The 15352-nt window shown below is 43.4% G+C and overlaps 3 protein-coding genes across 8 annotated transcripts in view; 1 reads left to right on the forward strand and 2 right to left on the reverse strand.

Annotated features, from left to right (window-relative positions):
- Positions 1-9493, reverse strand: part of slc1a9 (solute carrier family 1 member 9) — a 39127-nt gene extending 29634 nt beyond the window's left edge. For 2 of the 4 annotated variants that reach the window (XM_024271596.1, XM_024271597.1), the window contains exon 1: positions 9356-9493. The gene's annotated coding sequence lies outside the window, so the exon portion shown is untranslated. Of the gene's footprint in view, positions 1-3563; positions 3674-9355 lie in introns of those variants that run through there. The other 2 variants (XM_024271598.1, XM_024271599.1) reach the window with 1 other exon arrangement.
- On the forward strand, positions 3642-9644 carry LOC112146038. The gene is made up of 2 exons (XM_024271601.2): positions 3642-4222; positions 7866-9644. The coding sequence occupies exon 2, from the start codon at positions 7885-7887 to the stop codon at positions 9145-9147; it is 1263 nt and encodes a 420-aa protein (XP_024127369.1). The 5' UTR covers positions 3642-4222; positions 7866-7884; the 3' UTR covers positions 9148-9644.
- Positions 9368-15352, reverse strand: part of ppfia3 (PTPRF interacting protein alpha 3) — a gene marked incomplete at its 5' end in the record, with an annotated part of 31740 nt that continues 25755 nt past the window's right edge. For 2 of the 3 annotated variants that reach the window (XM_024271589.2, XM_024271588.2), the window contains 4 exon segments: positions 9722-12083; positions 12253-12314; positions 12657-12819; positions 12919-12987. In XM_024271589.2, coding sequence (XP_024127357.1) covers positions 12262-12314; positions 12657-12819; positions 12919-12987 — 285 coding nt within the window. 3 annotated transcript variants of the gene reach the window in all.

Consider the following 15352-nt stretch of genomic DNA (forward strand, 5'->3'; position numbering starts at 1 on the left):
CAGCTTCACCTCCACAGCTCGGCTATTTGAAATAATTGCCATAATAGCTGCCATCGAATTACACTCAGACCTGAGCTGGAAATGAAGGATGTCCAGTGCCCAGGCAGTGAGTGGATGGGTGGTGGTGCTCTGATTTCATCAGAGAGGTGGATGGGAACAAAAGTGACATCTGGAAACTCCAAAATGCTTGTTTAAGGAAGTTAGTTATTTGAAACCAGCGTTGCATCAATTCTTTAGTGGAACAAGAACCAGCAGAAGCCATGAAAGCCAAACGGTAGACCTTTAAATGGCTATGAAATGTTTAAGGAAATTCCCTTAATTATGAAATGAACTGGATTACATTTGTGTGTCTGAGTTAAACTTTAGAGACCCCCTCTGATGAAAATCATGTTTTTGAGTTTTTAACATGCATGTGTGGCATTTTTCCTATAAAAGAGAACAAATCATTCAGTTTTTGCATTTCTGAGTATTTCTCCCTTTAAATTGCTGTCAATCAAACTGTCACAGACAGTTTTTATGAGAATTTATGAATCTTCTTTATGTCACAACATGCACTAAACCCTCATCTGTTCCTAGTGTCTAGTTCAGGTTCTGGAGAAGAGAAGATGGTATCTTCACATTGACTGCAGTCAAATGAGCCGCCGTTCACATTTCTGTGGTCAAATCAGCATCACTGGATTTTTGGTGTGAGTTTCATCCAATACTTACGGTAGCAGGACTGAGAACGCTGGAAAATCTCCACCAGACTCCACGGAGCTTCTTGATGTGACCACGGAAATGTGAACGGCGGCTCATTTGACCGCAGTTGGAAAGGATTGTAAATCAATGAAAGAGCATTTTGATGTTAGCTTTGATTATTTTATCAAGAACTCTGAGAAACCAATGATTGAATGTATTGATCACAGTCAATAAACATTGGAGAATTAGCTAAAAGAGTCTTTGGTGAACTGGAAGGAGAAAGAATCAGGATTTTGGAGGAAGTTCTGTCCATGAAGATCTTCACTTCCTCGTCCCAGCTGACATCCGGATCAGAACCATACGGCTGGACATTACCCATATTGATGGACATTTTTATGTAGCAGTGGTGAAGATTTATGCTAGCGAGACACAGAACTATAATCAGACAGGGGGGATCAGGGGCGGAGCTCCAAAAGCCATCCCGGCTCAGAGGAGATTTTGGAAACTGAGGCTTCAGATCAACATGAAAAATGGCTTTTTAAGACATTTAAGTTGTGGGATTTAGGTTAAAAACCTCATAATAATAATTAAAAGACTACTGGGAACGTTTTTTTATATATATATAAAAAAAAAGTTGGACTTTAAGAGGGCAGGAGAGGTTGAAGCCTTTTTAACTCTTGACCGTCCACCGCTCCTGTCCACATGTTTTTATTGCTCCTCATCTCCAACTTTCACTGATGCTCCTCGAGGCGGAAATATCTGAGAGCGCGGGACAAGTTCAGGCAGAGCGGGAGATTGAAGAAGTTATGGCGTTTTTGTGGTGGTGCTGATGATAAACTGGAGTGCTTCTGTTATTTTGATGACGGTTGTGAAAGAGTGTGTGTGTGTGTGTGTGTGTGTGTGTGTGTGAGTCGCTGCAATCAGTCAATGAGTGCAGGAACATCAACAATTCCTTCCGTCTGAGGCCATTGACTGCGTTAAATGTCTCCATCCCTGACTGAAGACTGCACTTCAGTCTGTCTGTCTATACAGAAGTGACCCGTTCGGCGGCTTGAAAACCCCTTTTCATGATCCCCGTCTCTTTCTGCGTCTCCTCTCCGGTCCCTATCTCTCCCATCCCCAAACTCTTTCATGAGCAGTCTCTCAGGGGCAGGGACGTAACACAACCCCGCACCCCATTGTCTCCATTCTTCTCCTTATCCTTTCATCTTTTTAAACATTCAGGGGGAAAGGGTTTTGGTGAGATGGAAACCACTACTTGGTAAAGGAAAGAAAGAGATAGCATGTGAGAGAGTGATAGAGAAACAGGGTAGGCGGCAGCAGGGGGAGGCAGAAACTCCCCCCCTCTTTGCTCATCCGCCAGTTTATAACTCTCCTTTTCAACAAGACCATTCAAGGTGGGGAGGCTCAGTGGATGTGCTATTCTTGCGGGTCAATAGCATTGAACCCTCGCTTGGTGTGTGCTGCGCCGAGGACCCGGTGAACTGTGTGCCGCCCTGTGTGTCCTCCATTTACCTTTCGTCTGTCTCCTTTTGCCGACGCCCCCCCCCCCCCCAAAAAGACCAGTCTGAAGTGTCTGCTTTTATTAACAGAGACGTCTCTGAATGCAGACGCTTTTCAGCAACTTTGCAGCATTTAATCATAAACACGGACAACGGAATTTAATCAGAACGGGTTCAGAATCGGGTTTAAGGTTAACGCTCATTTTGGTCACAAATAAACAGTCATATGAGCAAAAACGACAACAGGATCAGACGCTGCAATATGAAAAACATTCAATCTGCATTAAAAACAATACAGAACAAATTATATTTTTTTTAAAAAAAGGATGCTAGAATTTAAACATTTAAGGGAAATCCTTTTTGGGGGCTGATAACCACAACAGCTCGTGATTCACACTGATGGTATTTCCGGATGTGTCTGCTGCTCCTCCCTTAGAAAGGAATCCATAGACAAATTCCAGACCAATACAACATTTTAGAGAGATTTAGAACGATTTCAGGTGTTTTTCATTGTGAGGAACTATATTTCTGTGAGAAGTTTTAAATTAAACCCTTTAAAAGTCAAGAAAGCAATGAGAAATCAACACATGTGTAGTAAAATATACATTTAAATGCAATTCTGCTATATATAATAACCTAAATTAATAATAGAGCTGTTTGCAGGAAAATACACATTAGTAAACAATTTTAAGGTGGTAAATTTCAAACCTTCAAGGCATTACAATATTTTTTATTTACAAAAAAATCTCACTTTTGTATATTAGTGGTTAAAACTCTAATATTTACATATAAAAATGCCTAAAAGTATTTAAATTGAAAAATTAAGGGATTATTCGCCAAGGGGCCAATGGATTTTAAATGAGGGGGCCAACGCTGAGTCTCCAGGTCAGTAAATTCTGTCGCTGTTTTCAGATTCATCACAGCCAAGAAAATCTGCCAGACAGGAAGCAATCCAGATCTGGCATTGGAACTGAAAGTTACATCCTGAGGTCTGATTGTGCCAAAAGGGATCATGTTGCATTTCTCTGAGGCTGCAGATGAAGAAAACCTTGAAGAATTTCACCATCCGGGTTAACCTTTAAACTGGTAACGGAGGCAATTATTTAACACATTTACCATGAAAAACAAGTACATTTACTATTTAATTATATATTTTTTGTAAATTTCAAGTTTTGACAAGCACAAGGAGATAATTGGAGACAAGCAAATGTTTGTCCCCACATTAATTTCTGTTTTGCTAGCGGTACATTTAAGCTAATTCCGCGAACAAAACGAAAAGTTGTCGTTTTAAGCTAAAGTATGTTTTCGAAATGAAATTGTTTTTTGTTAGGCGACTATTCATACTTTTAATTGAAGTTGTGTCTCCATCTGCAACTTACTAACCTCGCCTCGTTTCTGCGATTCCTGGGAGAGTAGCAGGCGACGTCAAATCACCGAAACTTCTCGAAACCAGCCACCGGAAGTAACAAGTATCACCTTTGAAAATAAAAGTCTTGTGACAGTTTTGAAGCCTCGTCACCACCGAAATATTTAAATTGTGTTTTATTTTGAAAGCAAAAACCAGAAGTTGTGTTTTCAACGGATGAAAACTTTATTGAAGACACCAGTCTGACTTTACGCGTTTCAGACGGCGTTAGGCTCATTTGGACAAACTTCGGCGCTGCGCTCGCGCACGTTTTCTCTGACACAGTCTGTCGTGCGTGTCTCATAGGACTACCGACCTTCTAAGAACTGCATACCTAATCACATTTTTCTGAATAAGTTTTTGGTTTATTCTAGTCAGTGGAAGTTACAGTGGAAGCGCTCCGGGAACTTGTTGGCAACTTTTTTTTTTTTTTTTTCCAACCCAAAGCCCGGCCGATTCTGGTGCCAAACCCGCGGACTGTTACACGGAAGAAAATGGCAGCGATTACTTTCGATGCTACAAAGTGAAAAAAAGGTGTTTGATTATTTTTTTTTACCAGTTGAGGAACTGGCGACAGGACTCCATAATCAATGTGGTGTCAGCTGGAAGGACGCGGGGTCCGGATCTCACCTAAACGGTAGGGCTTAAAACCATTTTACGCAGGCCTCAAACTGTGCACACCACCTAACATTTGTCTGTTTTCTCTTTAAATTGTCACAAAAGCAAAAGTATGGAACCACTGAGCCACTCAGGCGGTAACAGATGTTAGTTTTTAAACGCGCGCAACTTTTGCGTAAACATAATTAGGTCTATTTATGAACCGCCTTCACCCTGGAACTGCAGTTGAGTCACATTTTGTTTATTCAATAGATCTATGAAAAATGAAAGGAGTTTCCTGATTAATTGAAAGTTTTCCTTGGCAAATCCCCCTGGTTCAAGTTTTTTTTATTGTTTTCTTTGGCACAACTGTGGTGAGGTGGAAGCCACTGAGTTCACCCGCAGGTAGATCCCACGCGTTGAAGAGATCTCCAGCTGATACTGCGTGCGTATGCGGGCGCTGTGGGAGTAAAAAAGCATCTTTTTTGCGTTTAAGAGGCGCAGAAATGCGCAGGGACTCGTCGGCTCCTCACATTGTTCCAAATCTGGCTGAAAATAATGTTTGCGCACGAGTGGAACGGCATGGCCATCGTGCGCGCGCTCTGAGAGGAAGACAAACATTTACCTGCCTCTTTTTTTCTGCCATGTAGCCTGCAGAGTTTTCAGGAAAACTTCCTCCCGTCCACTAAGCCTGCGGACAAGTCACAGCTTCAAAGAAACGGGATTAAGAGGGCTGCATTCTTAACACCAACAGAATGCATCATCTCTGTCAGATTGATGGACTGATATTAGCCACACATGGAGGAGAGGATTACCTTAATTACTCTGTAAACAGGTCAATAGCACAGTAGCCACAGCCAGGTGTGGAGCTGCTTTATGGCATCATTCTCCCGAGGGGGTTGCAGCCGTAATCCTCTATTTTTTACCCTTTATTTCACACCACTCAAGTTAAGTCTTGAATAATGACTCGATTTTTATCCATCTTGTTGAGTTAAAGTTGAGCAAAAGAGGTCAGTTTAAAAAAAAATCAGTTTTCCTGATAATAGACATTCAGGGAATGCAGCGGGAACATTGTTTAGCAGTTTTGAAACAAGTTGCAACTCCACATTTCTTCTGCTTCCCAGCCATCTGAGCCATCGAACATGCTGTCAACTGTGCTAAATAAAACACAGGATCACTGCGGTTCATGGAGGCCTCCCGCTGACTATCAGCAGCTTTGGATTTACCTCCCTTTTCCCCCCTATAATTTGGACGAGAGCTGAGATTAGGATTAAAAACAACCTGTTACAGGTTTTACTTTTCAGGGACTGCGAGAGCTTGGGTGCGATCCAGAGCGCGGGAGCACGCCGTGGGCCTCACCGAGCCTCGCAGGCAAATGATGCGTGTCACTGTAGCAAATGGAGCATGGCGCTGAAGTGTTTTTCAAAGACGCCACTCACTTTAGAGTCCAAAAGAGGGAAGTTTTTCCATGACACTTACAGTTACACAATTCCTCCCTGCTCATTCGGACTGTCACTCACCTACAATTTGCACAACTGTCTACCTATAGGAGCAATTTACCATGAAGATTGATTCACCACGCTTTAATGACACCAAACGCTTGGCAGGCTCTGCACGTTTACTTGTAGCGAGAAACAAACATAGCGGCGTACGCTTTGATGTGATTTATTGTATGTTTGGAAAAGGTGCCTTGAGCAGAGGTGACTGCATGAGTGATGCGTCGACCAAACCTTGTTGCTCCCCGCCAGCTGCATTGTGTCAGGGGTGTGGCCCCCGCAGAGCTCAGGTCCCGTCAGCGAGGGGATTTTTGTTCGCTGATAGCCACCGATGAGGCATCTGCTCAGTCACCCTCTCACGCCCGCCGAAGCAAACACAAACATGACACCACCAAACAAACAACTACCTGTTAACACTTTTTCTTTTTTTGCACTACATCGTCTTCGAAAGGCTCGGCTTTTACGTTTCTCCGTTCGACGCGCGCCCTCTCTACCTGCTGTAAGGACGCGTGACTGGAATATTTACCTTGTGAGTCACAGAGCAGCCCCACAGCGAAATCCAACATGATTCATCCCTGCACGCCTCATTACCCGTAGTTTTGGGCACGCAACGTCAGAGATGATGAAAATGATCCACCTGAGAAGTCCTCTAAATGACAGGAAATGTTTATGTTTTTGTGTTTATCCGCACCTCTCCATTCATCCTCGCACAAAAGGGAAGAAGAAAAACGTGACTCGTGGTGTTAGTCATTCTCCATGCACGACTGAATAGTTTAGAATCTGTGATTTACATCATCATTTGATCATAAAGACCCATTTTTATGCAGTTTTCGGTTCTTTGTGGGGCAGTTAAAAATAACTTTTTGTCACTTATTATTATTATTTTAAAGAAAGTAGCAATGATGCTTCTGTAATTACAGGCAGCTGCAGGTTCAGCTACTGCAGCCAAACACGTCCATAACTGGAAGAGTAACAGAGCAGTCATTAGCTTTCTGAGGGAAAACGGCTTTCACCTCCGGGCATGATCTACTAAAACACCTGAGCATGCCTTTCTGCAGTCAGAATATTTTCACCGTGGAAAACAAAGCTGCAGATTTGAAGCGTTGGTGGCATATTTTTTGTTTTTTGGGTTGACCTGCATGTTCTGGGTCAGGTGGCACATGTGGCTCTTTTATCTCTCCGTGGTGGCTCCCTCGCCAAACGTAAAATAAGTCATGGAGCTGCTGACTCAGCCATGTCTGCAGCTCCCTGCTAACGTCTGCCTAAACAAAACTACCTAAAGAAAACAAATAAACAAAGCCCACAAACTAAGACTACCAACTCCAAACTAAAATAACTAAACCCAGCAGTGTAAGACTGCTGAGGACTAAAAAGAACAAAATCAAAAATGAAATAGCAAATTTTTAAAGTAAGGATTACTTAATTAGCATTTATTACATTTAGATTAGTCACATTTATAAACACAAATTATAAACTATGTAGGTTTTTGCATCCCTGTTGATCTGAAGACGTTCTGTTTGCTCAATGGTACCTCCAGAATGAAAAGATTGTATATGCAAAGCAACTTTGGTAAAAAGTTTGATCTTTTATTAGTTAAAAACACATTTTATCTTGTGCTGCACAGCAGTCGTTAATAACTGTACTGAGATCCTGTTTGGCACAGAGAATCTTTTATTTTGAAAACTCATTTTGAGAGATGCTAGGTTATATTTTTGTTTTTGTTTGTGCCAAACATAGCCATAATTCATATTTATCATTAACAAAAAGAAGGTCATGAATAAAAATCTAAATTTCTTAAAGGCTAAATTAAGAAAATGCGGCTTCTTCTAGGTGTTCATCATGAGCCCAAATGGCTCTTTTACTGTTAAAGGTTGCCGACCCCTGTTCTGGGTCATCCCGGTGTGTTTGGAGGTCAGATCCTCAGAAGTCCGACTCACTGCTGAAGCGCACACACACAGAAACGGGCCGGCCTGACTGTACTCGGTGCCATTTTTCCACGATCTCTGCCAGAGCTGTAAAGCCATACCTCAGCAGTTAAAGCTGCAGCCATAAAGCTGCAGGTCCCCAGTAAAACCGCTCATTTTATGTTCCAATTGGGGTTCTTTATTTTACTATAAAACCCACAGGTTACATTGTCTAAAGTTAACGTTCTCTCCCCCTCCTCTGTGTCTGCTCTTTTACTGTCAGCTGAAACGTCCTGGGAGTGATGCACTGGCTTCCCCTGGTTGCCATGGTGATTGCCTCGGCCCTGCCCTTTCCTCACAACCCCGTGTCCACGATTGCTACCGCGACTGTGCAGACTGGGTCTGACAGCAGCAGAGAGCAGCATCTCCACCCAGACGCCCGACTCGCCGCCCCGCCGGTGGACTCCAGCCTCGGGGGAAATGCCTCGCAAACGGACTACAGCCGGCGCGGCAGCGACGACTTCCTTCGCGGGGGTTCCTCCGCGTTCAAAGGGGGAAACGAAGCGCCGCACGGATCGCAGAGTGATAATAAAAGAACAATCAGTCTGGACGGGAACGAGGACACATCAGATCGTTCTCTAACAGGGGAGTCCGTCAGCAGCAGACCTGATGTCTCCGTTTCTCAGGACTTTTCTAACAGCTACCATCTTAAGGATTCTACAGTCACACCGTTGGAGGTTTCCACAGTGAAAATGCATGACGTTGTCAGTCCTGCTACCACGCTACAGGGTCAAAATGGACCAGAAACGACCGCTCCGCTGAGGAGCGGGAGCCAGCACACGCCGAGGACCAGGACAGGTTCAGCCGAGGAGAGCATACCTCTGGACAGCTTTCTGGACGGGGACGAGATGTTCCTGTACGCACACCCACGGGTTCTGTTCTCGCCCTCCGCGTTACCCCCAGAAGACCCCCCCCTTCTGCTGATGCTGGAGAACGACCTGATGAAGGACGACGGGGAGGCGGAGGAGCAGGAGGAGGACATGGACGCACGCTTCGAGGGTCACGGCGACCGTGCCATCGAGAGGAGCTCGAATTCGACCGACGACTCCCGGCCGGTCAGGAGGGACAAGCGCTCAGACGTTACGAAACAGCGGACTCGGGAAACGTCGGTGTGCCAATCGGAAAGCATCTGGATCACGGATAAGCGGACCGCCATCGACCATAAAGGAAACAACGTCACCATCCTGCAGGAAGTTCAGACGCAGGCCGGGCCTATCAAACAGTACTTCTACGAGACGCGCTGCAGCCAGGGAGAGCGGCGGGGCAGGGACGAGGGCGGGGCGAGCGCGTCGAGCAGCACGGCCCGGAGAGGCTGCCTGGGCGTGGATAAGAGGCACTGGAACAGCCAGTGCATATCCAAGCAGACGTACGTCCGCGCTCTCACCCGGGACGACAAAAACGGGACCGGGTGGCGGTGGATTCGGATAGACTCGTCCTGCGTGTGCGTGCTGGTGTCCAGGACAAACCAGGCCAGGCACGTCTGGTCAAAGAAGGGGCGGGGCTGAGCGTTTTTTCACGTCTTGGATTCTCCAAAAAACATTTTTTTAGCAAAAAAACAAGGCAACCTCAATACAAAATCTTAGGGAAATGTGTTTTATAGATTTTAAGATGTTTTTGTATAACTTATTTTTGATTAGTATGTAAGCATGTGTACGTCTTTGACATTAATATATTCCTTTATATTTGTGTACAATATGAAAGCAGTATACCTACATGTAAGAAGCTATGTATATCCGCATGTATTTATAGAAGACTTCTTCATGCAGTAGTCGCTCTCTCCTAATGATTACTCCAGCCTCTGAGCTGCTCGGGTTACAAAAGCATGGAGCGCCACCTATTGAGGCTCCTCTTTACTGCTCCGGTCCCTGTGAATAAAAGATGGAAAATGGTTTTTACCGAAATGCTGCAGCAACCCGAGCAAACTTCCATCTGTCGGGCTCGTGTTAATCATGTGAAGCCGCCCGGCCTGACAAACGTGGTAATAAAGTATCTTTGTACTCAGCTTCTGCACGTTCATGCAGACTTTACTTCATCAAAACGTAAAGATATTCCCTTTTTAAAATCACTGAACAGAAACGATTATCAGCACCTGGATCCCTTTATTATCATTGTTTTTTTCTTCATTGTACATCACCATAAGTATTCTTTATTTTTTTTTTTTTCTCCAGATGATATTTTCAACTCACGATCACTTGAGTCATGGAAATCTGTTTAAATCGTTGCACAATTTGTTCTCAAAAATGTACACATACGGGAGCGATATCTGAATCAATGCTTCATGATTACCTTTTGAAATGAAGTCAAGAACACGTACGTACATTTATCCAATACATACCTGAAGAAAATAAATAGTTATCGTAAAAAATAAAAAATACAACTGAAAAAAATACACACATTTTACAAATTGATCCCCAGGCTTCCCCCCCTTGTAAGTTTATCATACAGTTATATAATTTTTCTTTTTTGTTTTGTTTTTTTAAAACAACACCTCATCTTCACTACCAAAAAAAGAAAAGTTTTAGGTCATAGTCGTTATTTGACATGCATCGTAAACACAAAGGCTAAAGGTTTTGTTTCCTGGGCTTCCTCGGGCCTCCTCCTCCTCCTCCTCCTCCTCCTCCTCCTGCTGCTCCTTCTCCATCTCCTCAGAAAGCTTTTCATTCCTGTTATGGCTTGTGTGTTCAATAAAATGTCCGGCTTTTGTCTTTCCCATTTTACTTTTTGGATTGTTTTCCTCCTTGTAAACTGCTGTTTGGTCTCTCCATCAGCTCTGCCTTTACCCAAATCCTCTTCATGAGAAAAGCGTGGATTTATTCACACAAGCGTTTCTAAGATCTGTAATAAAGTGCCGTCCGTTCGTGAGTTAAGTACTTCTGAAAAACATTAGGTTCTCGTTTCAGACCAAAGGGTTAACCTTTTTAAGACGAGTTAGTTTCCAGTGACTGAAGGGTTTCCTGCCACCTAGTTAGTGTCTCTGCGGGCCGCCTCGTCCCATCCCTCCCTGAAGCTTTCATCTCCGTAATCCAAAAAAAGATCACTCGGGTGCTAACGGATACGCCTGAGGAGGGTCCACGGACTGTATATGAGAACAGGACTGGCTCTGCCCCCCCCGGTGTTCCAAACAGGAAGTACCTGGCGGCTCCAAGACGCCAAAATCCTCAAGAGAAAAAATAAATATGGCGCTCGAAAATAAAAAGCCAGAAGCCCCTCCCCCTGCCGAAGTCAGCTGCAAAACAGGAAGTCCTAAACCGGAACCCCGTTTTAAGGTTTCAACCTTTTTTCTCTTTGATTAACCCTAACTGGTTGTGTGATCAGCTGATTCACAGAGCAAAAACGACACTTTGTTGGCAATGAGATGATTCACAGAGAAAAAAACGCCATTCCGTCGGCTCTAATCAGCTGATTCACAGGGGAAAAAGCAACATTTTATCAGCGATCAGCTGATTCACAAAGAAAAAAACTGCATTTTCTCTGCTCTGATCAGCTGATTCACCGAGAGAAAACTGCATTTCGTCTGCTTTTTCTCCTGAGGTAAACAGATGTACTTAATATTGACTTGAAAGAAATAAAAAGATAAACGTTCTCTGTCCCGTTTGAAGCTCATCTTCACACTAAACTGCTAGACAGTTACAGCTTATTCACATTTAAAAAGCTGATAGTTCTGAAAAAAAAAATTTAATATAATTTTTGAAAGGATTTCATAAAGTTTAGGAAAAATCCGCTTACGTAACCGCCTTAAGTTGCTAAATTTTCTATTGGCCTCTCAAAATCCTACTGACTTCTAGAGAGAAATGAACAGATGTGACTCAGGTTATAGACGGACCAATCAGATGGCTCGGTGAAAGCATGTCAACCCCCATGTCCAACCTTCCAACAAGCTCACTCCTGATTGATGAGAGTGGTTGCCATAGAAACGGCAACTCAGACCAATCACTGCTTTCTGACATCTGGTATTGGCCGTCTGTGATGTCACACTTGCTCAGTCCAGTTCTCATATACAGTCTATGAGAGGATGTGTTCTGAATCCATTTCTTTCATGGTGACAGGACAACCAAAGCCGACTGACAAAGACTTAATTTCACACTCCCTCTAGCGGTGCTCTTGTCTTTCAATCCTTAAAAATGAAAGATGCTAGTAAGAGACGTCTACTGAGGGTAATAAAATAAGTCCTGCTCTTCCTGACTGACAGGAATCCTGCAGCGACCTTAACCGATTCAGCCCACAGCGGCCGTAAAGGAGAGAAGACGGAGAGAAAACAGCTCTCGACCCTTCCACTGTGAGAATACATTCTTCATGTCACTTTCCCATTTCTTCCTTAGCTTCTGTTATTGCAAAATGGTCGGAGACGTACGTTTATTTTGAAGTTAAAATGGTTATATTAATTGCTTCTTTCTCCACGGATGAGCGAGAAGGTCCGTTTCCTCCCGGTCCGGTCAGCCCCCTGCAGGGAGAGAGCCGGCGTTAGAGGAACCACTGACATCCCAGACTTCAACTCATCAACAAACAAATTCATAAAACAAAGTTCAAAAGAAAGCTGGCTCCATGTGGAAGCCATCAAGCTCCCGAGCAAAACCTCACACCAATTAAGCAGCTTAATTGAAGGTTCTCACCTCAGCCCCTCAACAGGAGTACGTCCTCACTGAGGCGGATTCACCCCGGGCACCAGAGCTGGCTGTTGGAGAGCAGGAGGCGACACAGACACAGGGTGATTATCATAACAGCGCTGACCTTTGTGGAGGCATTACCAAGTGGAAAGTGGGATAACTGTACTTTGAAGAATCTTGTTATTGTCTGCTGCTGCTCGGCTACAGGAAACAACAAATTCCACTGGAACTCCTAATAGTTCAGTAGCATGAAAACGTCTAACTGCTCTGCGCTCGTGAATCCTGTTCTTAATTCTCCTATAAAGCTCCCAGCGCCTGCTAGTAACCTTTTGGCCGAGTTCCTGTCGTGAAAAGCGAAGGAGCAGCTCCGGGGCTTCAGGGAGATACGAGAGGAACGTGGGTGCGCTCACCTTCACTCTGAACTTTTCTTAGGGTCACAGATGGAGTGGAGATGGCTGAGGCACGGAAGTTAGCAGGCAGGGTCTCGGAGGAGTCAGAGGTCACGCCGCGGAGGTCCTTCTCCCGAAACATCTTCCTCCAGGAGGGCGAGCGTGTGAACGTCTTTGCTCCGTCCTGCTAAACAAGAGTGTTTATGTGAGGCAGAACGTGTCTGGACATGCACGGCACACCGACAAACCTAAATGTTTTTTTTAAATAAATGAGCATGCTGACCTCATCGGGTCGTCTCTCCGTTCCCATGGAGATGAGGGAGTTGTACTCTTGCTCCAGGAGCTGTCTGGCCTGCAGCAGGGAGGTGATGAAGACCTTCTAGATTAGTTTGGACTCTGCAGATGACTCACCATCAGAACGCCTGTTATTCTGGCACTCAGGGAACGCTTTCGAAAAGTCGCTTGAATCACCTTCCTCCACATTCTGATGCTCGTTTTGAACTGCTGACGCGTCGCGTCTGAAGACCTGAACGCACTAAAAAGGCTGCAGCCTGACGTATCTGATATAGACACGAGTGCAGAGAATGTGGAGTAAATAGGCTTAATCTCTCGTCTGAAAAGTTTCTGAAGAGCTGAGCATTCACAGCGGACGCAGCAGGCGCGTCAAATCAGCGTCTGCCGTGTCTCTTTTTGACGCGCGTCAAATTGACTTCTTTTAGCCTTGAAAACGTGGAGCAACCGCCAAAGTTGTTATGGAATTTATTTGTTGCCGCATCATGGAAAACACGGATGATGTTGAGCTTGAGTTTATATGTTTTGGAGCAGTAGGCTCAAACTGGGGGGTCATTTCCAGCCCCCAAGTGGATATTTTGCAGCCTCTGCCTTAATATGAAAGTTTAATGTCTACTAAGCAATATCTTCTGCGTGTCCTCGTTTCCTTGATGATAGCTTTGTATTTGCTTTCTGAAGTTTCAGCTTTATGCTTAAAACTTTGGATTTGCTTTTGTCGTTGGATCTGGTTGTCAGAAAAGTCCTTAGCAACAGTTGTCAGGGTCATTAGCTCATCTCTCTTCACAGTCGTCAAAAAAGTCTTTAGCAACAGTTGCTACCATCGTTAGCTCCTGTTGTTTCACAGTGTCGTCAGAAAAGTCCTTAGCAACAGTTGCTAGCATCATTAGCTCCTGTCACTTTACAGTGTCGTCAGAAAAGTCCTTAGCAACAGTTGCTACCATCGTTAGCTCCTGTTGTTTCACAGTGTTGTCAGAAAAGTCTTTAGCAACAGTTGCTAGCGTTGTTAGCTCCTGTCGTTTCACAGTGTTGTCAGAAAAGTCAGTAGCAACAGTTGCTAGCGTTGTTAGCTCCTGTTGTTTCACAGGACACGCAGAATATATATCTTAGTAGTACATAGACATGAACAAATGTTCAATAAAGTTGTTCAGTAGACCAAAAACATATTTTTGGCATAAATGGAACCCCAGCCTCAGCCAGACACTAACGTTTAATGGAATTTCCCATAGGACGGCTAATGCTAACGCTCAGTTAACCTAAACATACATTGCTGACTAGATAAACATCTTTATAAACTCACAGGTATGAATTTTCCAAACTCTTTTAAGGATTTTTTTTAAAGTAACTATTTGTGGTCTGAAACACAGTTTTTTGCTCATACTTTCCTCTCCTTCTGGAATAAGATGTAATGTTATAGCGTGATCACCACCTAGTGGCCAAACTGAGACGTCCTCCAGGAGAAGCAGAACAATGTTTACAATGTTAATGATCTGAACATTTTAGTTAGAACTTCTCCTTTAGAGAATCCATCCATTGTTAATCAAAGAGTTAACGTATGATATTAACAATCTCATTATTTCACAAATACATTATACAGTATGTGAACTGTATTAGATTCATATAAATATATTCATATCATATAGTGCATTATTCATGTATTTCTAAACAAATGTATATAAATGTGTAAACTCAAAATTTAATTTAATTGAAAAATAGAAAAATATTGGAATTGAATCGATTCAGGCTCTTGTGAATCAAAATTATAATTGCGATTGCAACAACGGCCCTCACGGCGGCTCTCCGGGCAGCTAACCGCTGGTGGGCAAGCACATTGATCACCACTGCACCTGCTGTGTCCGGTGTGAATGCACCATTACCGGATCGTTTCTTTAGTTATTTTCTCATTTGTCATGTACTTCTCTTTCATGTACCATCCCTAGAAAGGTTATATCAGGGTTGGGCAAAGTACGGCTATACGCGGCCCGTTAAACTATTTATTCTGGTCCGCCAAACTAGAATAAATTGTACTGATAATGCTTTTTAATGTTTTATTTTCCCAGTAGTCTAACCATAGATGGTGCATTATAAATACACTGACCTTTGTTTAGGTGCAGAAACTTAATAATGTGGTTTTGGAAATGAGATGAGAAAAAAAGTCACAGTTTTGAAATAAAATTTCCAAAATGTTTTGTTTTGAAATATATATCTTATTTTTTAATGTTTTGCCCATATTCCAAGTTTTTTCTTCCTTTTATGAGGTAGAATATCAAAACCTTCAATGCATCTGCTCCTTGTGACAAATTTTAGAACTTTTTGTGGCCCGCCAGAAAAAAGTTTGCCCATCCCTGGGTTAAATAAACAGAAATAATGACTAAAGATGTCAAATATTTGTAATCTACGCTCAGTAACTATTCCTGCTCTGCAATAAA

The sequence above is a fragment of the Oryzias melastigma genome, linkage group LG8, assembly GCF_002922805.2.
Source record: "Oryzias melastigma strain HK-1 linkage group LG8, ASM292280v2, whole genome shotgun sequence".
Taxonomy (NCBI): domain Eukaryota; kingdom Metazoa; phylum Chordata; class Actinopteri; order Beloniformes; family Adrianichthyidae; genus Oryzias; species Oryzias melastigma.

Excerpts from the sequence above, each read along its gene's own strand:
- LOC112146038 (XM_024271601.2), top strand. The coding sequence starts at position 7,885 with ATGCACTGGCTTCCCCTGGTTGCCATGGTGATTGCCTCGGCCCTGCCC.